This window comes from Panthera onca, chromosome B2 (assembly GCF_046562875.1).
Source record: "Panthera onca isolate mPanOnc1 chromosome B2, mPanOnc1 haplotype 2, whole genome shotgun sequence".
In the NCBI taxonomy this organism is placed as follows: domain Eukaryota; kingdom Metazoa; phylum Chordata; class Mammalia; order Carnivora; family Felidae; genus Panthera; species Panthera onca.
Window position 1 is genome coordinate 57,299,674 of NC_138343.1, and position 27,834 is coordinate 57,327,507.

The 27,834-nt window shown below is 39.1% G+C and overlaps 1 protein-coding gene across 2 annotated transcripts in view; it reads right to left on the reverse strand.

The window, feature by feature from the left end:
- LOC132667946 (protein eyes shut homolog) overlaps positions 1-27,834 on the reverse strand; it is a 577,410-nt gene that overhangs the window by 14,676 nt on the left and 534,900 nt on the right. For both annotated transcript variants that reach the window (XM_060617196.3, XM_078447046.2), the window contains one exon: positions 25,521-25,693. In XM_060617196.3, the coding sequence (XP_060473179.3) occupies positions 25,521-25,693 (173 nt within the window). The remainder of the gene's footprint in view (positions 1-25,520; positions 25,694-27,834) is intronic.

The window sequence follows — 27,834 nt, forward strand, 5'->3', positions numbered from 1 at the left end:
ATTGACTGGCACCAGGCTGGTTTAAAAAAAAAAAAGTAGAATGGGCTGACTAGTGAAGTAAAAACAACTTGGATTGCAATGATGCACAATCTAATTTAGAGAATCCATAGATTTCTAAAACAAGCAACATTTTCGTTTTATCAGAAACTGCCAAACTATTTTCTAGAGTGGGTGGAGATACAAGTTAATATGCTCACCGGCATGTGTGAGAGATCGAATTTCTCTACATTCTCACCAGCATTTGGTATTGTCAATATTTTTAAATTTTAGTTTTTTCAGTAGGTGTATAGTGATATCTCATTGTCCATAAACTATTTTTAGACTTGTGGGTATATATGACACATTTTGTTCTCAGCTTTGAGGCCACAGCAGAAACAGACAACCAGAAGAGTCAAAAGTAATCTCATTGCACAGTGATTCCGATAACCTCTGACTTAATATCTTGCCAATAAACACATTCATGCCCCCAGATTCTCTGTGAATAATCCTAAGGAATTTTAGAATATTTTCTCTCAGAGGAAGAAAAGAATGTACAAAATTAAACCAATATTAAGGGGCCCCTGGATGGCTCAGTCGGTTAAGCATCTGACTTCAGCTCAGGTCATGATCTTGCGGTTTGTGAGTTTGAGCCCCGTGTCAGGCTCTGTGCTAACAGCTCAGAACCTGGATGAAAACTGCTTTGGATTTTGTGTCTCCTCCTCTCTCTGCCCCTCCCATGCTCATGCTCTATCTCTGTCTCTCAATAATAAATACACGTTAAAAAAAATTAAAAACAACAATAAAAGAAACAATATTAAACCAATCTAGGAGAACAGAATTACCAATTTAATCAAATTACTGCATACTTTCTTTTTAAAATTATTTTATTTTTAACCCTCTTGTTATTTTAACCCTCTTGTTTGGAAGTATTTTTTAACTTATAGGAAATTGAAAAAATAAAACAAAGAATATTGTACCCATACTTATCTTTTGTTAATTTTCAAGCCCCTTTATCTAGCTCTATCTAGCTATCGCTGTATTTTTTTCTGAATAATTTGATAGTTTGTTCCATACATCATGGCTCTTCTCTCCTAACAACTTATAGATATTCTCTTTATATACAGTCACGGTATAGTTATTGCCTTTAATAAATGTAATGTTAATGCTATACTTTTATCTAATATTCATATTTAGGTTTTTCAGTTGATAAAATATCCTTCATGGTATTTTTCCCTAAAGTATAAAACTGCATCTAAACTGAGATGTTGCATTGAGTTGTCATGTCTCTTTAAATGTCTTTTAACCTAGAATATTTCCACAGCCTTTCATTGTTTTTATGACTTTGACATTTTTGAAGAATATTTTCTTCTTCTGTTTGAAAAGAACGTTCATCATTTTGGATTTGACTGATATTTCTTCATAATTAGATTCAGGTTATGCATTCTTTGCTGAAATACTTCACAGATGATGATGGATTCTTCTCAGGGTATCACATATGGTGGCACATGATATCTATCTGTCCCTCATTGATGAAGTTAATTTTGCTCACCTTGGTCAAGGTGTTGACTGATTTTTTTCCATTGTATAATATTCCATTGTATAATTGTGGCTTTATTTTTTCTTCCTTGCAACCCATATGCAGTCTGTAGAGAATACTGTAAGACCATGCATATCTACTACTCATTTAAAAATTTATTTTTAACATTTTTATTTTTGAGAGACAGAGCACGAGCAGGGAGGGACAGAGAAAGAGGGAGTCACAGAATCGGAAGCAGGCTCCAAGCTATCAACACAGAGCCCAACGCGGGGCTCGAACTCACAAACTGTGAGATCATGACCTGAGCCGAAGTTGGCACTTAACTGACTAAGCCACCCAGGGGCCCCATCATATCTACTATTCATTAAAACTACCCCCTAGATTCAACATCCACTGGTGATTCTAGCCTGAGTAAGTCTTTACTTGGAAGCAAAATGATAATTTTTCGGATCTATCAGTCTTTCCACAGTTATGGCCTGGGTATTGTAGCTTCTCAGATGATCTCTGGAATTCTCACAGAGGTATGATGGTCCATTTGTTGTTGTTAACTTAGTGTCTGTGTGAGAATGAGAGCTTATGGCTTCCTACTCTATCATCTTGTTGACCTACATCTCTGCTTTTAATGCATACATTTCTCTTAAAAAGCTCTGCAAGATTCCCATCATGCATTAAAAATTTTACCACCTCCCCACCTTGAATGTGACAACTCTTTTGTTTCTTTAAATGCACTTATAGTCACTTTAAATTGAACATGTCCCATTGAAGGTTGTTTTACTACCAAATGTTTCTGTTCTCAGTGGTGGACCTCAAGATTTCTAAAATAGATTACTTAATTCCCAGAACATTATTTGTCTTGATGGACTCAAAGCATAGTCTATTCAATAAATAAATAAATAGCTCTCAGTCTCCATATCTTATAAGCCTAAGAGGTGAAACTAATATTCCTCACTGATGCACATCTGCTTTGTTCTTAGCAAGTTACAGATTTAGGGCTCTCTATTTTATACTTTTAATTTCATTATGTTTAATGGAAAAGATTTTGATTTTAGCCACAGCTCTTCTACTGTACCATAGCTGTGTTCTATTCAGTTAGTAAAGACAAAGAGATAAAAATAATTTAAGACTTTTTATAGTATTTATTAATCTATTATTTGCCTTTAAGGTCTATGGACAAATGCATATGACTTCACTGTAGCTTCTTAATTTGTTAGAATCTAATGTATAGAAGTCACTTTTTTTCCATGCTTAACTATGTGAAGTCTTAAGTACTTACCTCTCCATTTTAACTTAAGCAATTGGACAAATTTTAGAGTAACTAAGTACACACCTTGTTATTGTAGTAAAAATGGAAGCTAAACATCCTTTTTCTCTGCTAGATTATTACTAGAGTCTACTGGGAGTGGTATGAATGAGCAATTGGACCTGTTGGTTAATTGCTAACAGAAGGAATGGTTAAGTATCAGTTATCAAAAAAATAAAATCATCCCTTTAGGTGGACTTTCTTTAGTACCCAGATGGATAATACTGAATAACACTATTTAATTGTTTAAGTCATTTAGTTATCTGGGTGGCTATTTGATTCTAAATGATCTTTGGAGGCCCATCAAGATGGAGTGTTGCTTAAAAATTAAGTATTCAATAAAGTCACAAGATAGTTTTATGATAGTGAGAGACATCTGGTAGTTCCTGCTATCAAAATCTTCTAGGATGAGGTGTTCTACTGCATGATTTTTAGAGAATTTTGGGGTTTGAACAGATGTCAAATTAAACTTTTTAATTTTCATACTAAAACACCAACTTTTATCACTTATAAATCTGAAAAATAAAGCATGTAAATGAAATAAAGCATGTAATAACATGTAATTCAATTAATAACCGGGATACCTAGACTTTTACAGAGATCTTAATTTTTAATTTTTTGCTATGCCTTGACTGTCAAAAAGTTAATTGATACCCAAAAGTAATGGTTTATTTATTTAAAATTTATTTTGGGATAAAGACAGAAAGAGTCCACACTCACAGGGGAGGGGCAGAGAGGGAGGGAGAGAGAGAATCCCAAGCAGGTTCCACACTGTCAGTGCAGAGCCAGATGCTGGGGCTCAAACTCATGAACGGTAAGATCATGATCTGAGATGAAGTCAAGAGTTGGATGCTTAACCAACCAACCCAGGTTCCCCATAAATTTCCTTTCCAGATAAAGAGGTTTACTCACATTTGTAATTGCATCATTCCATTCTTCCCCATGCTTTACTGCAGTGGTTCTTACTCTTAGGAAAGCTACCTTACTATCCCGTGAGTCTATACAGATCTTACCTATTCTTTGATACCTAATTTAATTCCATTGCTTTTTTTTAAAGTTTATTTATTTATTTTTGAGAGAGAGAGAGAGAGAGAGAGAGAGAGAGAGAGAACGTGAATGGGGGAGGGGCAGGGGAGGGGGACAGAGGATCCGAAGCGGGTTCTGTGCTGACAGCAGTGAGCCTGATGGGGGGCTTGAACTCAGGAAACATGAGATCATGACCTGAGCAAAGTCAGAGGGTCAACTGACTGAGTCACCCAGATGCCCCTAATCCCATTGGTTTTTAATGACTTTTCAGGTCTCAGTAGCTGGAAATAATGCACATATTGGTTTAAAATATTTTAACTTGGAGAGGAGCCATGATGGCAGAACAGCATGGAAGTTTTTTGTGTGTCTCACGTCCATGAAATACAGCCAGACCAACACTAAACCATCCTACACAACTAGAAAACTGATTGGAGGATTAACACAACAGTCTGCACAGCCTGAACCACAGAATTCAGTAGATACGCAGCGCGGACAAGTGAACTTGGGGAGCAAGAAGCCGCAGGAAAGGAGGTGCTTTTGCTGGCGGAGAGAGGATGGAGACGGCGGGGAAAAGCACCCCTCCCCAAAAGCGGCTGGAGAGAAAGTGGAAAATTGGAAATAGCCGCAAGGACTGAACTAAAAAGGGAGAAAGAAGAAAGGAGAGGGTTTAAATTCCATTAAGACTGTAAACAAGGGGAGAGCAAAGTCTGCAACTCAGCAGCTCGATACCTGGTGGTGCTCTGGTGGGAAGCGCTGGTGGGAAGCGCGAATGCCCAGGAACAGAGTGAGTGGGGTCCGGGAGGTTCTCTGGCCACACAGGGAAAAGCGGTTCCACTGCTGGTAGGGCATTTGGTAGAGACTATTGAAGCCACCTGGTCCCAGCAGACCCCAGAAAACAGCCACATTCACTGGTGCTGGAACAAGGTCGTTAAGGGTGAAGCTTGGTGCCAGATGTGTGTTGTGATCTTCCATAGTCCCTGAAAAGCTGCTGCTACACTATCTCGCGAACTTTTTCTGGGGCGGGCTGGCACCTGGCCGCAGTCTCAGGGCTCTGGCAGCAGCAGGGTTCAGCAAGTGTTCCTGGGTGCAGCCAGCATTTGGCCATTGCTCAGTGAGACCCTCCCGCAGAGGGGTGGAACGGGTCAAAGCCGCAGTCCTTCGGAAGTAAGGGGCCAGGGAAAACAGCCGCATCTGAGACAAAACTCGGGAGAGAGGTACTGCCTGGGGCCTGGTCACAGACAGTGAAGAAGCAGGAAGTGGACAAAAGCTGAAGACAGAGGACGGGGTGCGCGATTGCTGATCGCAGAGAACAGTTCCCATACTAGAGCCCGGGTAACTGGGTGTCGCCATTCTCACCATTCCCGCGCAAGCGCATACGCACCTATGAGTGCTGCAACAATCCACCCCAGTAGGCCAGCAGCGCCATCTAGTGGAGAACGGAGCCGTTACACTGAGCCCTGCCCAACAGGGCCAACCTCACTCTTCAAGAACACTAGTTTCACCGCCTAGTTTATGGACTATAAAGCGCAACATAGTCTGACTTCTAGGGGAAAATGAAGTAATTTCAGTCCCATTTCAATCTGTTAGCAGGTCCATCTATTTAATTTTCTTTTTTTCTCTTTTACACTATCCTTTTTCTTGAATACAGAAAGAAAAATTCATTCTTATTTTTAATTTTTATTAAAAATATTTTATTTTTCCCTACTATATTCTTTAATTTTGCGTAAATTTTTTCAAATTCTATTTTACTCTTATCATCTAATTTTAGTCTACTTCAGTGTATTCATTTTTTCAAATTCTCAATTTTCTTCCCCCCCTTTTTTTTCTCTAACCTGTCAAACCAGTGTCAACACCCAGACCAAACACACCTAGGATCTAGAATCATTTATTAGATTTTTTGTGTGTGTGTTTTTAATTTTTTAATTTTAATACTTTAAAAATTTTAGTATTTTTTTAACTTTAATTTTTCTACCTCATTAATTCCTTTTCTCCCTTATAAATGACAAAATGAAGGAATTCTCCCCAAAAGAAAGAGCATGAAGAAACGACAGCCAGGGATTTAACCAAAACAGATACAACCAAGATGTCTGAACCAGAATTTAGAATCATGATAATAAGAATACTAGCTGGAGTTGAAAATAGATTAGAATCCCTTTCTGTAGAGATAAAATAAATAAAAAATAGCCAGAATGAAATTAAAAATGCTATAACTGAGTTGCAATCACGGATGGATGCAGCAGCGGCAAGGATGGATGAGGCAGAACAGAGAATCAGCTATATAGAGGACAAACTTATAGAGAATAATGAAGCAGAAAAAAAGAGGGAGATTAAGGCAACAGACCATGGTTTAAGAATTAGAGAAATCAGTGACTCATTAAAAAGGAACAACATCAGAATCATAGGGGTCCCAGAAGAGGAAGAGAGAGAAATAGGGGTAGAAGGGTTATGTGAGCAAATCATAGCAGAAAACTTTCCTAACCTGGAGAAAGTCACAGACATCAAAATCCAGGAAGCACAGAGGACCCCCATTAGGTTCAACAAAAACTGACCATCAACAAGGCATATCATAGTCAAATTCACAAAATACTCGGGCAAGGAGAGAATCATGAAAGCAGCAAGGGAAAAATAGTCCCTAACCTACAAGGGAAGACAGATCAGGTTTGCAGCAGACCTATCCACAGAAAGTTGGCAGGCCAACTTTCAATTTTTCTGAGTCAGAAAAATATGCAGCCAAGAAATCTTTATCCAGCAAGGCTGTCATTCAAAATAGAAGGAGAGACAAAAAGTTTCCCAAACAAAAATTAAAGGAGTTTGTGACCACTAAACCTGCCCCGCAAGAAATTTTAAGGGGGACTCTCTGAGGGGAGAAAAGATGGAAAAAAATATATACATATATATGTGTACACACACACACACAAATAAATAAATAAATAAATACCAAAAGCAACAAAGATTAGAAAGGACCAGAGAACATCACCAGAAAGCCAAACTCTACAAGTATCACAATGGCAATAAATTCATATCTTTCAGTACTCACTCTAAACATCAATGGACTCAATGCTCCAATCAAAAGACTCACTCTAAACATCAATGGACTCAATGCTCCAATGAAAAGACATAGGGTAACAGAATGGATAAGAAAACAAGATCCATCTATAAGCTGTTTACAAGAGACCCACTTTAGACCTAAAGACACCTTCAGACTGAAAATAAGGGGATGGAGAACCATCTATCATACTAATGGTCAACAAAAGAAAGCCGGAGTAGCCATACTTATATCAGACAATCTAGACTTTAAAATAAAGACCGTATGAGACAGGATTCTAGGGAAGATGGTGGTGTAGGAGGACGCTGGGCTCACTGCGTACTGCCTATCACTTAGATTCCACCCACACATGCCTAAATAACCCAGAAAACTGCCAGAAGACTAGCAGAACGGAGTCTCCAGAGCCAAGTGCAGATGAGAGGTCCATGGAAGAGGGTAGGAAGGGCAGCGAAGCGGTGCGCGCTACAGGGACTGGCAGGAGGGAGCCGGGGCGGAGGGGCGGCCTGCTGGCCAAGCGGAGTCCCCAAGTCTGGCTTGCAAAAGCGGAGGGGCCAGACGGAGTGTGTTCATACAGTGAACGGGACTTAACATTTGGAAGGTTATAAGATAACAGTTCTGCTCGGAGAGCGGGAAGGCTGGAGGACAAGGGGAGGGAGAGATGCAGAGCCCTGGGACAACAGAGCTCAGTTTGGCGGGGAACAAAGGTGCTCACCAGCGTCATTTCCCTCGCCCATCCCCCAGCCAAAATCCCAAAGGGAACCTGTTCCTGCCAGGGAACTTGCTTGCACCGTGCAAACACCCAACGCTGTGCTTCTGCGGAGCAACCCCTCCGGTGGCGGTGGGTCTGACTCCCTCCCGCTGCCACAGGGCCCCTCCTGAAGTGGATCACTGAAGGAGAAGCTAAGCCTGCCCTTCCCACCCCTGTGCACCTTGCCGATCCACCCCAGCTAATATGCCAGATCCCCAGCACCACAAGCCTGGCAGTGTGCAAGTAGCCCAGACGGGCCACACCACCCCACAGCGAATCCTGCCCCTAGGAGAGTAGAAGAGAAGGTACACACCAGTCTGACTGTGGCCCCAGCGGTGGGCTGGGGGCAGACATCGGGTCTGACTGCGACCCCGCCCACCAACGCAAGTTATTCAAGACAGCACAGGGGAAGTGCCCTGCAGTTTGGAGCCACTGCAGGGACTACCCAAAATGACAAAATGGAAGAATTCTCCTCAAAAGAAACTCCAGGAAGTAGCAACAGCTAACGAATTGATCAAAAACGACTCAAGCGATATAACGGAACAAGAATTTAGAATAATAGTCATAAAATTAACCACTGGGCTTGAAAACAGTATAGAGGACAGCAGAGAATCTCTTGCTACAGAGATCAAGGGACTAAGGAATAGTCAGGAGGAGCTGAAAAGCGCTTTAAACGAAATGCAAAATAAAATGGAAACGACCACGGCTCGGATTGAAGAGGCAGAGGAGAGAATAGGTGAACTAGAAGATAAAATTATGGAAAAAGGGGAAGCTGAGAAAAAGAGAGATAGAAAAATCCAGGAGTATGAGGGGAAAATTAGAGAACTAAGTGATGCACTAAAGAGAAATAATCTATGCATAATTGGTATTCCAGAGGAGGAAGAGAGAGGGAAAGGTGCTGAAGGTGTACTTGAAGAAATAATAGCTGAGAACTTCCCTGATCTGGGGAAGGAAAAAGGTATTGAAATCCAAGAGGCACAGAGAACTCCCTTCAGACGTAACTTGAATCGATCTTCTACACGACATATCATAGTGAAACTGACAAAATACAAGGATAAGGAGGAAATTCTGAAAGTAGCGAGGGATAAACGTGCCCTAACATATAAAGGGAGACCTATAAGACTCGTGACTGATCTGTCTTCTGAAACTTGGCAGGCCAGAAAGGAATGGCAGGAGATCTTCAATGTGATGAACAGAAAAAAATATGCAGCCGAGAATCCTTTATCCAGCAAGTCTGTCATTTAGAATAGAAGGAGAGATAAAGGTCTTCCCAAACAAACAAAAACTGAAGGAATTTGTCACCACTAAACCAGCTCTACAAGAGATCCCAAGGGGAATCCTATGAGACAAAGTAACAGAGACATCGCTATAAGCATAAAACATACAGACATCACAATGACTCTAAACCCATACCTTTCTATAATAACACTGAATGCAAATGGATTAAATGTGCCAACCAAAAGACATAGGGTATCAGAATGGATAAAAAAACAAGACCCATCTCTTTGCTGTCTACAAGAGACTCATTTTAGACCTGAGGACACCTTCAGATTGAGAGTGAGGGGATGGAGAACTATTTATCATGCTACTGGAAGCCAAAAGAAAGCTGGAGTAGCCATACTTATATCAGACAAACTAGACTTTAAATTAAAGGCTGAAACAAGAGATGAATAAGGGCATTATATAATAATTATAGGGTCTATCCATCAGGAAGAGCTAACAATTATAAATGTCTATGCGCCAAATACGGGAGCCCGCAAATATATAAAACAATTACTCATAAACATAAGCAACTTTATTGATAAGAATGTGGTAATTGCAGGGGACTTTAACACTCCACTTACAGAAATGGATAGATCATCTAGACATACGGTCAATAAAGAAACAAGGGCCCTGAATGATACATTGGATCAGATGGACTTGACAGATATATTTAGAACTCTGCATCCCAAAGCAACAGAACATACTTTCTTCTCGAGTGCACATGGAACATTCTCCAAGATAGATCACATACTGGGTCACAAAAACAGCCCTTCATAAGTATACAAGAATTGAGATCATACCATGCATACTTTCAGACCACAATGCTATGAAGCTTGAAATCAACCACAGGAAAAAGTCTGGAAAAACCCCAAAAGCATGGAGGTTAAAGAACACCCTACTAACGAATGAGTGGGTCAACCAGGCAATTAGAGAAGAAATTAAAAAATATATGGAAACAAACGAAAATGAAAATACAACAATCCAAACGCTTTGGGATGCAGCAAAGGCAGTCCTGAGAGGAAAATACATTGCAATCCAGGCCTATCTCAAGAAACAAGAAAAATCCCAAATACAAAATCTAAAGGAAATAGAAGCAGAGCAGCAAAGACACCCCAAACCCAGCAGAAGAGAAATAATAAAGGACAGAGCAGAAATAAACAATATAGAATCTAAAAAAACTGTAGAGCAGATCAATGAAACCAAGAGTTGGTTTTTTGAAAAAATAAACAAAATTGCTAAACCTCTAGCCAGGCTTCTCAAAAAGAAAAGGGAGATGACCCAAATAGATAATATCATGAATGAAAATGGAATGATTACAACCAATCCCTCAGAAATACAAGCAATTATCAGGGATTACTATGAAAAATTACATGCGAACAAACTGGACAACCTGGAAGAAATGGATAAATTCCTAAACACCCACACACTTCCAAAACTCAAACAGGAGGAAATAGAAAGCTTGAAAAGACCCATAACCAGCAAAGAAATTGAATCGGTTATCAAAAATCTCCCAACAAATAAGAGTCCAGGACCAGATGGCTTCCCTGGGGAATTCTACCAGACATTTAAAGCAGAGATAATACCTATCCTTCTCAAGCTATTCCAAGAAATAGAAAGGGAATGAAAACTTCCAGACTCATTCTATGAAGCCAGTATTACTTTGATTCCTAAACCAGAGACCCAGTAAAAAAAGAGAACTACAGGCCAATATCCCTGATGAATATGGATGCAAAAATTCTCAATAAGATACTAACAAATCAAATTCAACAGCTTATAAAAAGAATTATTCACCATGATCAAGTGGGATTCATTCCTGGGATGCAGGGCTGGTTCAACATTTGCAAATCAATCAACATGACACATCATATTAATAAAAGAAAATATAAGAACCATATGATCCTGTCAATCGATGCAGAAAAAGCATTTGACAAAATTCAGCATCCTTTCTTAATAAAAACCCTCAAGAAAGTCAGGATAGAAGGAACATACTTAAACATCATAAAAGCCATTTATGAAAAGCCCACAGCTAATATCATCCTCAATGGGGAAAAACTGAGAGCTTTTTCCCTGAGATCAGGAACACGACAGGGATGTCCACTCTCACCGCTGTTGTTTAACATAGTGTTGGAAGTGCTAGCATCAGCAATCAGACAACAAAAGGAAATCAAAGGCATCCAAATTGGCAAAGATGTAGTCAAGCTTTCACTTTTTGCAGATGACATGATACTATACATGGAAAATCCAACAGACTCCACCAAAAGTCTGGTAGAACTGATACATGAATTTAGCAAAGTTGCAGGATACAAAATCAATGTACAGAAATCAGTTGCATTCTTATACACTAATAATGAAGCAAAAGAAAGACAAATAAAGAAACTGGTCCCATTCACAATTGCACCAAGAAGCATAAAGTACATAGGGATAAATCTAACCAAAGATGTAAAAGATCTGTATGCTGAAAATTATTATAGAAAGCTTATGAAGGAAATTGAAGAAGATATAAAGAAATGGAAAAACATTCCGTGCTCATGTATTGGAAGAATAAATATTGTCAAAATGTCAATACTACCCAATGCTATCTACACATTCAATGCAATCCCAATCAAAATTGCACCAGCATTCTTCTCGAAGCTAGAACAAGCAATCCTAAAATTCATATGGAACCACAAAAGGCCCCGAATAGCCAAAGTAATTTTGAAGAAGAAGACCAAAGCAGGAGGCATCACAATCCCAGACTTTAGCCTCTACTACAAAGCTGTCATCATCAAGACAGCATGGTATTGGCACAAAAACAGACACACAGACCAATGGAATAGAATAGAAACCCCAGAACTAGACCCACAAACGTATGGCCAACTCATCTTTGACAAAGCAGGAAAGAACATCCAATGGAAAAAAGACAGTCTCTTTAACAAATGGTGCTGGGAGAACTGGACAGCAACATGCAGAAGGTTGAAACTAGACCACTTTCTCACACCATTCACAAAAATAAACTCAAAATGGATAAAGGACCTGAATGTGAGACAGGAAACCATCAAAACCCTAGAAGAGAAAGCAGGAAAAGACCTCTCTGACCTTAGCCATAGCAATCTCTTACTTGACACATCCCCAAAGGCAAGGGAATTAAAAGCAAAAATGAACTACTGGGACCTTATGAAGATAAAAAGCTTCTGCACAGCAAAGGAAACAACCAACAAAACTAAAAGGCAACCAACAGAATGGGAAAAGATATTTGCAAATGCCATATCGGACAAAGGGCTAGTATCCAAAATCTATAAGGAGCTCACCAAATTCCACACCCGAAAAACAAATAATCCAGTGAAGAAATGGGCAGAAAACATGAATAGACACTTCTCTAAAGAAGACATCCAAATGGCCAACAGTCACATGTAAAGATGCTCAACGTTGCTCCTCATCAGGGAAATACAAATCAAAACCACACTCAGATATCACCTCACGCCCATCAGAGTGGCCAAAATGAGCAAATCAGGACACTATAGATGCTGGAGAGGATGTGAAGAAACGGGAACCCTCTTGCACTGTTGGTGGGAATGCAAAATGGTGTAGCCACTCTGGAAAACAGTGTGGAGGTTCCTCAAAAAATTAAAAATAGACCTACCCTATGACCCAGCAATAGCACTGCTAGGAATTTATCCAAGGGATACAGGAGTACTGATGCATAGGGGCACTTGTACCCCAATGTTTATAGCAGCACTCTCAACAATAGCCAAATTATGGAAAGAGCCTACATGTCCATAAACTGATGAATAGATAAAGAAATTGTGGTTTATATACACAATGGAGGACTACGTGGCAATGAGAAAGAATGAAATATGGCCCTTTGTAGCAACGTGGATGGAACTGGAGAGTGTGATGCTAAGTGAAATAAGCCATACAGAGAAAGACAGATACCATATGGTTTCACTCTTATGTGGATCCTGAGAAACTTAACAGAAACCCATGGGGGAGGGGAAGGAAAAAAAAAAGAGGTTAGAGTGGGAGAGAGCCAAAGCATAAGAGACTGTTAAAAACTGAGAACAAACTGAGGGTTGATGGGGGGTGGGGGGAGGGGAGAGTGGGTGATAGGTATTGAGGAGGGCACCTTTTAGGATGAGCACTGGGTGTTGTATGGAAACCAATTTGACAACAAATTTCATATATTGAAAAAAAAGAAAAATAACATTTCACGTACATGAAATATCTAGAACAGGCAAATTTATAAAGACAGAAAATGGAACAGAGGTTATCAGGGGCTGGGGGATAATGAACAGAGTTACTGCTTAGTGGTTATAGTTTCTCTTTGGGGGGATGAAAATATTTTGGAAGTAGACAATGGTGATGGTTGTACAACATTGGGAATGTACTTTATGGCCCTGAATTATACACTTAAAATGGTTTAAATGTCAAGTGTTATGTGATATATATTTTACCAAATAAAACTTAAAAAAAATAAAATAAAATAAAGACCATATCAAGAGGTGCAGAAGGGCATTATATCATAATCAAGGGGTCTATCCACCAAAAAGACCTAACAATTGTAAACATTTATCTGCCAAATGTGGTAGCACCCAAATATATAAATCAACTAATCACAAACATAAAAAACTCATCGATAGTAATATCATAATAATAAGAGACTTCAACACCCCACTCACAGCAATGGACAGATCATCTAATCAAAAAACCAACAAGGAAACAATGGCTTTGAATGATACACTGGACTAGACGGACTTAACAGATACATTCAGAACATTTCATCCTAAAGCAGCAGAATATACATTCTTCTCCAGTGGACATGGAACATTCTCCAGAATAGACCATATACTGGGATACAAATCAGCCCTAAGTAAGTATAAAAAGTTCGAAATGATTCTGTGCATATTTTCAGACCACAACACTATGAAACTCAAAATCAACCACAAGAAAAAATTTGGAAAGGTAACAAATACTTGGAGACTGAAGAACATCCTTCTATATAATGAATGGGCCAACCAAGAAGTTAAAGAGGAAATTAAAAAGTATATGGAAGCCAATGAAAATGATAACACCACAACCCAAAACCTCTGGGATGCAGCAAAGGTGGTCATAAGAGGAAAGTATATAGCAATCCAGGCCTTCCTAAAGAAGGAAGAAAGATCTCAGATACACAACCTAACCTTATGCCTTAAGGAGCTGCCAAAAGAACAGCATATAAAACCCCAAACCAGCAGAAGACAGGAAATAATAAAAGATTAGAGCAGAAATTAATGCTATCAAAACCAATAAAAAAACAGTACAACAGATCAATGAAACCAGAAGCTGGTTCTTTGAAAGAATTAACAAACTTGATAAACCACTAGCCAGTTTGACCAAAAAGACAAAGGAAAGGACCCAAATAAATAAAATCCAGAATGAAAGAGGAGAGATCACAACCAACACAGCAGAAATAAAAACAATAATAAGAGAATATTATGAGCAATTATATGCCAATAAAATGGGCAATCTGGAAGAAATGAACAAATTCCTAGAAACATATACACTACCAAAATTGAAACAGGAAGAAATAGAAAATTTGAACAGACCCATAACCAGTAAGGAAATCGAACTAGTAATCAAAAATCTGCCAAAAAACAAGAGTCCAGGGCCAGATGGCTTTCCAGGGGAATTCTACCAAACATTTAAGGAAGAGTTAACACCTATTCTCTTGAAACTGTTCTAAAAATAGAAATGGAAGGAAAACTTCCAAACTCTTTCTATGAAGCCAGAATTACCTTGATTCCAAAACCAGAGACCCCACTAAAAAGGAGAACTATAGACCAATTTCCCTGATGAACATGGATGCAAAAATCCTCAACAAGATATTATCCAACCAGATGCACCAATACATTAAAAAAATTAGTCACCACGACTAAGCGGGATTTATACCTGGGATGCAGGGCTGGTTCAATATCTGCAAAAAAAATTAACGTGATTCATCACATCAATAAAAGAAAGGACAAGAACCATATGATCCTCTCAATAGATGCAGAGAAAGCATTTGACAAAATACAGCATCCTTTCTTGATAAAGACCCTCAAGAAAGTAGGGATAGAAGGAGCATACCTCGAGAAAAGGCATATATGAATGACTCAACGCTAATTATCATCCTCAATGGGGAAAAACTGACAGCTTTCCCCCTAAGGTCAGGAACAAGACAGGGATGTCCACTCTCACCACTGTTATTCAACATAGTATTGGAAGTCTTAGCCTCTGCAATCAGAAAACACAAAGAAATAAAAGGCATCCAAATCAGCCAGGAGGAGGTCAAACTTTCACTCTTTGCAGATGACATGATACTCTATATGGAAAACCCAAAAGATTCCACTGAAAAACTGCTTCTAGCAGTGAATTCATGAATTCAGCAAAGTTGCAGGATATAAAATCAATGCACAGAAATAGGTTGCATTCCTATACACCAACAATGAAGTGACAGAGAAATCAAGGAATCGATCCCATTTACAGTTGCACAAAAAAAACATAAAATACCTAGGAATAAATCTAACCAAAGAGGTGAAAAATCTATACACTGAAAACTATAGAAAGTTTATGAAAGAAACTGAAGAAGACACAAACAAAATGGAAAAAGATTCTATGCTCCTGGATAGGAAGAACAAATATTGTTAAAATGTTGATATTACCCAAAGCAATCTACATATTCAATGAAATGCCTATCAAAATAACACCAGCATTCTTCACAGAGCTAGAACATATAATCCTAAAATTTGTATGGAACTAGAAAAGACCCTGAATAGCCAAAGCAATCTTGAAAAAGAAAACCAAAGCAGGAGGTATCACAATCGCAGACTTCAGGCTACATTACAAAGCTATAATCAAAACAGTATGGTACTGGCACAAGAACAGACACTCAGATCAATGGAACAGAATAGAGAACCCAGAAATGGACCCACAAATGTATGGCCAACTAATCTTTGACAAAGCAGGAAAGAATATCCAATGGAATAAAGACAGTCTCTTCAGCAAGTGGTGCTGGGAAAACTGGACAGCAACATGCAGAAGAATGAACCTGGACCACTTTCTTATACCATACACAAAAATAAACTCAAAATGGATGAAAGACCTCAATGTAAGACAGGAAGCCATCAAAATCCTCGAGGAGAAAGCAGGCAAAAACCTCTTTGATCTTGCCTGCATAACTTCTTACCCAACACGTCTCCAGAGGCAAGGGAAACAAAAGCAAAAATGAGCTACTGGGACCTCATCAAGATAAAAAGCTTTTGCACAGCGAAGGAAACAATCAACAAAACTAAAAGGCAACTGACAGAATGGGAAAAGATATTTGTAAATGACATATCAGATAAAGGGTTAGTGTCCAAAATCTATAAAGAGCTTATCAAACTCCACACCCAAAAAACAAATAATCCAGTGAAGAAATGGGCAAAAGACATGAATAGACACTTCTCCAAAGAAGACATCCAGATGGTCAACCGACACATGAAAAAATGCTCAACATCACTCATCATCAGGGAAATATAAATCAAAACCACAATGAGATACCACCTTATACCTGTCAGAATGGCTAACATTAATAACTCAGGCAACAACAGATGTTGGCAAGGATGCGGAGAAAGAGGATCTCTTGCATTGTTGGTGGCAATGCAAGCTGGTGCAGCCACTCTGGAAAACAGTATGGAGGTTCCTCAAAAAACTAAAAATAGAACTACCCTACAACCCAGCAATTGCACTACTAGGCATTTATCCAAGGGATACAGGTGTGCTGTTTCAAAGGGACACATGCACCCCCATGTTTATAGCAGCACTATCAACAATAGCCAAAGTATGGAAGAGCCCAAATGTCCATCGATGGATGAATGGATAAAGAAGATGTATATATATGCAATGGAATATTACTCAGCAATCAAAAAGAATGAAATCTTGCCATTTGCAACTATGTGGATGGAACTGGAGGGTATTATTCTAAGTGAAATTAGTCAGTCAGAGAAAGAGAAAAATCATATGACTTCACTCATGAGGACTTTAAGAGACAAAACAGATGAATATAAGGGAAGGGAAACAAAAATAATATAAAAACAGGGAGGGGGAAAAACAGAAGAGACTCATAAATATGTAGAACAAACAGGGTTACTGGAGGGGTTGTGGGAGGGGGGATGGGCTAAATGGGTAAGGGTCACTAAGGAACCTACTCCTGAAATCACTGTTGCACTGTATGCTAACTAATTTGGATGTAAATTTAAAAAAATAAAAAATAAAACAAGTTAAAAAAAATAAAATATTCTAACTTAAGAATAACTTGGGGTGCCTGGGTGGCTCAGTCAGTTAAGCATTTGACTTCGGCTCAGGTCATGATCTCATGGTTTGTAAGCTTGAGCCCTTCATCGGGCTCTTTGCTGTCAGCACAGAGCCCAGTTTGGATCCTTGTTCCCCCTGTCTCTCTGCCTCTCCCGACTTGTGCTCTCTCTCTCAATAATAAATACACACCAAAAAAAAAAAAAAAAAAAAGAATATTTAAGACTAACTCCTATTTTTAAAATAAAATTGATCAAAATATCTATGTGGACGTTGTCTACATTTAACATAAGTGTAATCTAGTACTTTCTTCTTCATCTGTAGGATGGGGCTAATCATTTATGGAGTGCTTCTTGTGTACTAGGTACTGTGCTGGCCTCTTTTATTTCAGTGACACCTCATCATGAGGTGTGTTAGGAGACTCTTAGACAATTTTGCCTCTCAGACCACTGGGCTTTCTTGACCGTTGCCTTGTGATATTCCTTGGCCACTAGAACAGCATGGTACAGGGAGGTTTGCTTTTTAAATTTTTCTTAAGATAAAGTGTACAGACTTTAACAAAAGAACATAGAACAATATTTTGCAATCTTTGTATCTTTAGCGATTGTGAAAACTTTAGTTTGCTTGTCACTTTTCAATATTTCTAGTAGAAACTAGAGGGAGCCTGTCTCTTAGTTCCCCAAACTAGAAAGTAAAGTTTGTGGTTGGATCTTAGCACTGTGCATCATTTCATATTAAAAGAAGGTGCACAAACCTGCCATGGGGGAAGAGGCAACCAAGCCCTAGCCACAGAAATTGACTGTAAGCAAAAACATTTTTTTTCATTGCAGGGAACAGGGTATTTATGTTTAAACATGTAAAACATTTCAAGGGAGGAAACATTAGCAGTAGAGAGCTGAAGATTCATTGTGAGTGCTGTTTATTACTTAATGTTATCTTGAATACAAAATCAAAAGGACTTTGTTGAAGAAAAACCTCTCATAGATGTCTGTCTCCTAATAGTTTTTAACTTTCACTCACTACCTTATAAAAAGTAGTAATCATTAACTTAGGACTTGACAAAGAGAATGGACTCTCCAGACTTTGGCCAAAAATTTCCTCCAAACAGAGATTTTCACATATTCGTTTTTCACCTTTTTTTCACACTTGAGAAGCCTCATGTTCTGGAGAGCTAACTTAACTTGTCCAAAGTCCAAGGTTAGGAAAAAGCAGTTGTGTCTGTTTCTTTCTACTAGGACTCACCTGCAACTTCTATTCCTTTGGACACTCAAAAAGCTTAATGTTCACATAAACATTAGAATTGTTATATATAATTCACTGCCTTACTGAGTTTAATTTATGATTTAGCAGGTTGTATTGAAGGACACAGAAAGAAGATTAAATAATTAAAATATGTGTTCCTAGGGATTATAGCTAGTTCCTGTTTATTTTTTACTAGTATTATAAAATTGTAGAGATAGAGGATCTAGTATACATATAACCACATCCTTACTAATAAGATGGGATTAAAAGTAGGGGAAATAAATAAAGACTACGATTCATTTTTTTTTCTATGAAGAAAGCTTGTGGATTACCTGCTCTATTACCACATAGCTAAAAGCACCTGGAAATGAATATCTGAAAATAGGCAAACAGTAATGATTGTTGAAATTGCCATCTATAGTGTTGTGGACCCTTTTCTTTACTATCAGGAAAACCAAAGACTTGGCAGGAAGGCGCCCCGTGTGTCAGGAAGGCTTGAAGAACTGAGCTTCTCTATGACCTTGAATTAATTTCAATGAAAGCTAGGGACGATAAAGTATTCTTGGCATTAAGACTGTCTAGGTAGCTTGAATATTTGCTTGTTTCATTCTAACTGCCAGCATATGAGTGGGTTTCTTTACCTTAGGGAATGAGAAATGAATGAGAAAAAAAAATTTCACTAAAGATGTAAAGAATGTAAGAAAAATGGAAACATTTTCTGTATCTTCCAGACTAAAAGGTAAAAACACACATATTACAGAATCTCATTTGGCTAAATGTCACCAATATGCAATAGCTAAGATTTAGTGGTAAATAGGAAAAAGCAATTTACCAATAATGTGGGAAAAATAAATCCAGAGGAGAGATTTTATGATTCAGGAAAGGTTATATGTATAGTTGTAAAACACAGATTCTAACAGGAAATACAGCTACAACACACACACACACACACACACACAAAAGCAAAGGAACAAGATTTGAGTGTACGAGAAAAGAAACTTGGCATATTGCCTGTCTTGCAAAATAATTGTAAACCAGAGTTCTGCTGGAAATGGAATATTTTAATGACCAAACTGGATTGCAAAACATTTACCCTATCCTGTTATTTCTTTCTAAATTAAGATCAATAGTCCTGTGAACTGTCGAACCCAGATGCTGTTGTTTGCTGACCACCCTTCTTTATCTTCAGTTTAATTTGTAAAGCTGGTTTGGGTCCCTTGGGTGTTTAAAAAACACAAGTCTGAGCTGGTTTCTGGGCCAGATAATGTGAACATTGTGAATTCCTGTGCTTCTAGAACTAGGCTCAGATATTTTGGAATCATTTTTGGTGGTGGTGACCCTTAAAGCCATCGAATTCAAGTGGTCTGTTGATATTTTCCTTACTACAGCACCATACCTCTGGAATTCCTGAGGAGTTTGGGTTGGGGCCATGGTGAAAAGAAAATATGCCAATCACGAATTCTCCTTCTCTTGTCCTTAAATGGATTTTTCTTTCTGACAGTTACAGGTAAATGTTTTAAGGGACTTGAAAGATCTCTCTTTCCCATTAGTTAGACATCTTAAGAGTAAGGGACAGACAAAATCAAATTTTACTACTTAAACTGTAATGCTGGTATAGAAAATTTCCCCCAGCAACCCTTTGATCAGATACATACATACACTTTAAAATACTTAACTATTTTGGGGCCCCTGGTGGCTCAGTTAAGCATCCGACTATTGATTTCGGCTTAGGTCATGATCTCATGGTTCATGAGAGCCCTGAGTTGGGTTCTGCGTGTGTGTGAAGCCTGCTTGGGATTCTCTCAATCTCTCTCTCTCTCTCTCCCTTTGCCTCTCTCCTGCTGTCTAAATAAATAAATAAAATTTAAAAAATACTTACAAGTATTTAAAATACTGGGACAAAGATATTTTATTAACCAGTTTTGCATAACACAGGCTGCACAGGTTTTTACTCATTTCATGTGACTGGTAGTTTATATATTTTGATTATAAGTGTAGGTAATACAGTGTAATGGGAAACTCACTGGATTGGCCATGTGAAAGCTTAAATTCTTAGTCCCACTAATTTAGAGGTTCTTGGTTTTGTTTTGGTTTTGAGGGGGGGGTTCTCGTGAAGGCAAACTGGAAGGGGCGGGGGGGAGAGGGAGATAGAGAATCCCAAGCAGTCTCCATGCTCAGCTTGGAGCCCCATGCAGGGCTGGATTTCACAAATGTGAGATCACGACCTGAGCTGAATTCAAGAGTTAGTCTCTTAATTGACTGAACCACCCAGGCATCCCTAATTCAGAGTTTTGATTTTTACCTCTTTTGAAGTAGAAGAGTTGGGATTAAGTAAGTGATTTTTAAGGTTCTTTTCAATCCTACCCATTGATGACTCATTCAAATACAAATTTTAGTTCTGAAGTTATTTGAATTTTAATGATTACATTGCTCCTTTATTAGGCTTTCTTAGATAACTGGAGTATGATAGTTGTTGATAAATATGTTACCTCTACATTATTAATTCCTATGCCATATTTACTTATGGAATGGCTATTATAAGGGACTGCTAAGATCTAGAAACAGAGTGTTAGTGAACTCGATGGTGATATACTGTGCTTGTATTTATTAACTAATTATTAAGAAGCTATTAATAATTGGATTGAGAGTCAAGAGACTTGATTCTGAGACTTTTGGTACATTATTTAATTTCTCTGAGCATTAGTCTCCTCATTTATAAATTGATACTGTTGGACTAGAAGATGATTGGTGATGTCCTGTGATTCTACACTCCTGGAACACTTGATACCAAAATGTAGATTTAATACATAATATGGCTCAATTATTTTATTAAGAGTGTTGGTCTGAATTTTGGATCTTGAGAACAAGAGGAAAAAAATAATACTTTATATTTTATAGCACTTTATACTTAATAAAGAACTGTTATATACACTGTCTCCCATGAATTTTGTAAAGTGGGCAAAATCATAGTTATTATATCAGTGAGGGTCCTGGCAGTGAATAGATGGTATGCTCATGTGGAGTAGTTTGAAAATAAGGGAATGAAGACCATTTACCAAGATGTGGGCAGGGTTCAGGGAAACTGCAGGAGCTGGGGTGTTGCTCTGGGCTTTGTCTCAATAGGGAGCTGTTTTCACTCTTAGGCCTGAAGCTGGAGAAGGTGAGGATCTCCTGACAGAAACTGTGTCCTTGGGGAAAGGTAAATTTTGGTGACCTAGTGGCAAGAAATCTAGGGAAATAAATACCCTGTCTCACTCTCCTTCCTCGCAACAATTGCTGGTGACTTCTGTTGTCTAAACTCAACTGGAGGCAGAATGGAAGGGATCCCATCGATGCAATCCTCTGAGAGGGCCTCTGGGGTACAGAGGAGAGGGGGAGGGGTGGGAGTAGGAGGAAGGGCGGGGCACGTGGCAAATAGGTGGCACGCTTACTATTGCCACTTTACAGATAATGAAACTGAGGCTTAGAAAGTTAAACAGCAGAAACGAAATCACGAGTTACTTGAAGCACCAGGATGCAAATCTCCCGCTTATAGTCTTCACAGGCGTCTTATTTTGTTAGCATGAAATTAAAATTCTTTACCATGTTTTCCAAGACTCTGTATGATCTGACTTCTGCTTGCCTTTCCGAAGTCATCTTATAATACCATCTCCTATTCTGGGAATACTGGCTGCCTTTCTCTCTCTCAAATAAATAATATTATTTTCCTATTACTGGGTTTAGCCTCTGCCTAGAGTACTTGTCCCACATGACTTCACACGTGGCTAATTCTCACTAGATGAGCTCAAATGTCCCACTTAAAAGAGTCCAATCCTGACCATCCCAACTAAAATGTACTCTTCCAATGGCTTTCTATCTCCCCTTCTGCTTTATTTCCTTTATGGCATTAACTCAGTCTGTATCTTTCCTCACTGATTGGTGGATATGGTGTTTGCCTGACTCCTCCTATTGGAATGTAACTTTTAGGAGGCTGGGCAGCTGTCTTGTTAAGGGAGTATTTCCAACACCTGGTCTGGAACTGGTACCCAATTTTAACATTTTAGTGAATAATCCATTCTATAAGCATTACTCCAAGGGAAGGAGAAAAGAACAAAGGTTACTAATGCTAGACTGCATTTTTGAGGCAAATGACACCGTTTCACCATCCCTACCCTTCACAGCTTCATCAGACTTAAATAGCAATTGCATTTTGGTTTCTTCTCATTCAGAGATTGTAAACATGAGTTTTGATTTGTATTAGGGGTGGGGCTTACTTACAATAAAGATGGTCATGGGTCACCTAAGTGGCTCTGTTGGTTAAGCATCTGACTCTTGATTTTGGCTCAGGTCATGATCCCAGAGTTATAGGATCAAGCCCCGAGTGGGACTCTGTACTGATAGTGTGGAGCCTGCTTGGGATTTTCTCTCTCCCTCTTTCTCTCCTGCTCCTCCCCTGCTTGTGCACCCTCTTTCTTCCTCTCTCTCTCTCTCAAAATAAATCAATAAACTTAAAAAAAAAGGTGGTCATAAAACTAGGCAGGTATGAAAGCTGTAAGTCTGAGGTTCCACGTGCAGTTCAATTAATTTTGTTTCTAAGACTTAAGGTTTCTTGGAATGTGGAAATAGAAGAGGAAGAAGGAAAATTATGGGAGTGACATAATTTTTTTGGCAGCTTTTATCATAGTTTGTAAACTCTCTATGAAATAATTTTATCATTGTCACTATTTCCCTCTCTCTCATCTATCTATTGATTATCTCTTTCATCTATCTACCTATCATCTATCCTCTCTAATCTACCATCTCTCTATATAATTTATTTATATACATACCAATATTATTTATTTATATACACCCACTCAAACTTTGGGTTAATCCCCTAGGCTTTCATCATTTGAGCTTTTAAGCTTTCCCTATTGTTATAGTCACTAGCCCTTCTGTGAACTTGTCTTATTATTTCTTTCACTTTCTAATAGCTATCTCTTTGGGAGTAATAGAGATACATCATCTCGGTAAAGTTTCAAGTACTTCACTTTTCACTAAAGTCAGGAACTATTTCTTGAAAACTATCACAATCAGTTTTTATTATTTTAGAACTAGTAAGTTGAAATGTATATATATATTTTGATCTGCACTATGTGATGGGTGATAGAGATTCAACAACAATAGACAAAAACAGGCATGGTCACTGCCCTCAGTTCTATGACAGGAAATCTGGGAATGCTTCCCTAAAGAAGTAAAGTCTGAGTTGAAATCTGAAGGATAAATAAGTGTTAGCTGACTGTGGAGAGGAACACGAGAACATTTAAGGCAGAGGAAAGAGTATGAATAAAATTCCTATACCAGGATGGAGTGTGGCAATTCTAGGAACTAAGAACAGGCATTTAAAAAAGATCAAGATCTGCCATATGTCATTATGAAAAAGACTGATTTCCATAAGCCAGGCACAAAACTGCATCTCATTATTTTATAGTCACACCTTAAGACATGATTAAAAATTTCTGTCACTAAATCACTGGTATTCTAAATCTCCAATGTCTTCTATTTATTAACACTTTTGACTTTTGGATGAGAGTTAAACACTCACAGAATCTCAAGGGACATAGGATAAAAAATGTTTGCATTAGTATATTTGATAAAGTGATCTGAGAGAGATTAAATTAGTTCTTACCACACATATGAATATATTACAATACCCTCCCCCCCCCCCAAATTATGCAAAGGTGTATATAACACAATTGACGATTGGTTCCTGTCCTTCTATGCCAGCCTCTGTTCCTAAATAGGGGAAATAAAGGCTAAAGCTTTATCTTCTGGATGGAGGGTGAGGTGGGATAGAATAATAGTGGATTCTCCAATCTCAGGAAGCCAGGAGATAGTAGGTAAAACTCTATGTCCCCCTATTTTTCTGGCTTCATCTCATCATATTCCTTAACTGCGAGTTTGGATTCCTTGCCACACTGTTTTTAAGTCCCAGCCAGCCCCAAGATCCAGAATCATCCCTACTGATATTTAAACTAGACAAGATAGCAGCCAGCAGGTGGCAACAAAATGAACAACAGGACCCACCTGAGTTGTGCAGCTGGATCCTGACTGGCTGGCTGGGCAGCTTCAGTCAGGCCATTCTATTAGCCTTAGAGTAACACAACTGTGCCTGTTACACAACTGAATTGTTAGGACTCTGAACATGGCGTTATGGAGTCTTCTTCTAGACCAGTTTTGCTGAGAAATTTAGAACTACACCAAATATGACAAAATGAAATATTAAGTATTGATTTTTAGAAGCTGCAGGACTTGAGATGTGTTAAAAAAAAAGTTTTATTATTTATTTTGAGAGAGACAGACAGATTGCGAGCAGGGGAGGGGCAGAGAGAGAGGGAGACACAGAATCCAAAGCAGGCTCCAGGCTCTGAGCTGTCAGCACAGATACCAACACAGGGCTCAAACCCATGAACTGTGAGATCATGACCTGAGTTGAAGTCGGATGGTTACCCAACTCCACCACCCAAGTGCCCCATGCAAGACTTGAGATATTAAGCAGTGTATGCTTTCCTCATTTCTTCCATGGGACTCAGTTTCCAAAGTCCCCATTTAGACTTTGTGCTTGTGGTCACTGTTCACCTGAGAAGTTCTCTTGTTCTAGGCTTCCTAGAGCTTTAGCAGAGGGTTATGGTGTGATTGAGGAGGTTTAAAGGTGGCAGCGTTCTATTAACCCAGTCTTGTCTGTAAAGGCTGGGGTAGGCAGAGATGGTCAGGGAAGTTCTAGGAGGAGAAAGCATTAAATGCGGTGTGGAGTTGTCGCTTGTGGTTTGGGGATGATGGGCAGTAGAGAACCACATTTCTTCTCCTGCCAGTGTTAGGTGAGTGGGCTCCATGAAGATGAGTTTGTGCTATTGGGCTGCAAGGAGGACAGCAGAGAAATGACTTGGGTTCGTCTCTATGATGGAGAGAACAAGACTGAACTATTCCACCCACTCCCTCCTATCCTGTAGTGCGCTTGTAAATGTGGAGGAAATCCAGATCTTATGCAAGCTGAGGATTATTATATATTTTCCATTGTCTTTTTGAAAAGGAAACTGACTTAATTTGTGAACAAGCAGGAGTTGAAATTCTGCCTTACCTTGTTCACAGTGGATTCCAGTGGTTCCCAGAGGACAGGAACAGGTATACCCATGAGGCATTGAAACACAAGTTGCTCCTTTGCTACAGTGGTGTGGAGGGTCATGTTCAGGGTCACAGGTGGAAACTGTCTCCGTGCAGAGTTCTCCTTTCCACCCAGGGAGGCAGTCACAGCTGTTGGTTGAGAAAGAAGGCCGCAGGATTTGAGCACTTGAGCAGAGATGGATATGCACTGTGTATCATCCTGATGTTAACTCAGCAATTGTCACTGAGGTTCCAAGATAGAAAAGATTTTGTACATCAAAGCAAGTAATGATTCAAACTACCAGGATCCAAACTGTCAAGGAAGTGAGCTAATGACTGATTATAGGATTAATGGATTCCACATCAAAAATTTTAAAAGGTTCAGCATGTGGATATTGAGAGAGATTTTAGAGAATCATTTCTTTGGACAGAACAGTCCCCTCTCCCTGCCTCACATCACCACCAAGGGAGAGGCAGTGAACACAGTTGCTGCCTCCTAACCTTAAGCCTAGAGGAAAGAAATTCAGCTTGATATACATTCCCTCACATTGGTGAGCACGTAGGTCCAGCTCCTTGGGCTGCAAAAGGTACTTTGAACCCCTCCAGAGGCCAGGCAGATGCCAGTGAATCCCAGGGATGGGTTGTGGCACTCCGACTGAGGATCAGCTTGGGGACATATAAAAGGGATCTTGCCCAGAGGGTATCCTGGTAGCTGAAGAGACCTCAACAGTAAGAGGCAGTCAGTTTATGGCTGGGGCAGAATATAAGAGGTAAAGGGGACTTCCCATTTTGATGACAGACCTTGTCTGGGTTTAGAGAGTAATATTGGGAAGAACCTAAAAAAAGAGCAAAGGTAGAGATGCCAGATAAAATGTAGGACATCTAATTAAGTTGAGATAAACAATGAATAATTTTTCAGTATATCCCATGCAATATTTGAATTTCAGACAAGCAACATTTGAGATATACTAAAAATTGTTGTGTGCTTGGAATTCAAATTTATTTGGGTGTCCTGTGTTTCCCCCCCTTCATATGGCAACCCTACACTAAGGGCACATGATGGAAACGGTTACTTTATGTCCCTGCCAGGCCCAGGGAGCACTAAACCATCAGACAATGGTGCAAGTCAAGGAAGCCCATTCCAGGATGTGGTGCATTGGTGCTGAGTCAGAAATCACTAGACTGAGGAAAGACAGCAGTAACAGATCGTGCCTTCTTTGCAGACCTTCGGTTCATGTGGTAAGCCCTGGCTGGGTTTAGGCCAACAGTTATGAAGAGTGAAGTGTTGTTAGTATTTTGAAGTGGACCCTCTGAACTAATGCATTGAGAGGGTATTTGGAAATGAAAGTGTCCATTAGTTAAGTTGGAGCAGAAAATTCAATAGACCTCCCCATGTTTTTATTTTATTTTTTTTAACATTTATTAATTTTTGAAAGGCAGAGAGAGACAGAGCGCGAACAGGGGAGGGGCAGAGAGAGAGGGAGACACAGAAACAGAAGCAGGCTCCAGGCTCCAGGCTCCCAGCTATCAGCACAGAGCCCGACGCGGGGCTCAAACTCACTAACTGCGAGATCATGACCTGAGCCGAAGTCGGCCACTCAACCGACTGAGCCCCAAGACCTCCCCAGGTTTTAATCCAGGTTGAAGAAAAGGATGACTCCTTCTAAGCAGGTTTAAAAAGACAGCGAGAAACAAAAGTAAATTTATGAATACATCCATGAGTTCCAGGTCACACTTGTTCTCAGTTTATTACAATGGTTTTTACTTACTGGCAAACTACAGACACAGATGACATGAACAGCACTGCTGGGATTGTTGAGAGCATCACCAATAGTATAATTCTGAGAGCGAGCAAGTCAAGACAAGGCAGGTAGAAAACAGAAGTACCTTCAGTTCCCTTTTTTCTTTAGGCTAGAAGAACCTCACAAATTCTGAGGATAGAGGGCAGCTTCTGTAGTCCCCTCTAGGTAATATGACAATATATGTCAATATCAATACATTATATGCCTCGTGGAGGGGTCAGGAAGGAAAATGAACACTCTTTCTGCAAACATTATTAACAACCTCTATCATTTTATAGAAACAATAGGTAAGAGCTTCATAAAATTGAGATTAAACCAAAGAAGAAAATCAAAATCACCTGTAACCTCTGGCCATGGTGAGGCTGACATTTTTTTTTTTTAGCACTTGGCAGGTATCTTTCCACTACTTCCTCTAAGAAAATTTTAACATGAAAAATGCTGGGAAAATTGGATATCTACACGTAATAGAATGAAACTGGATCCCTATTT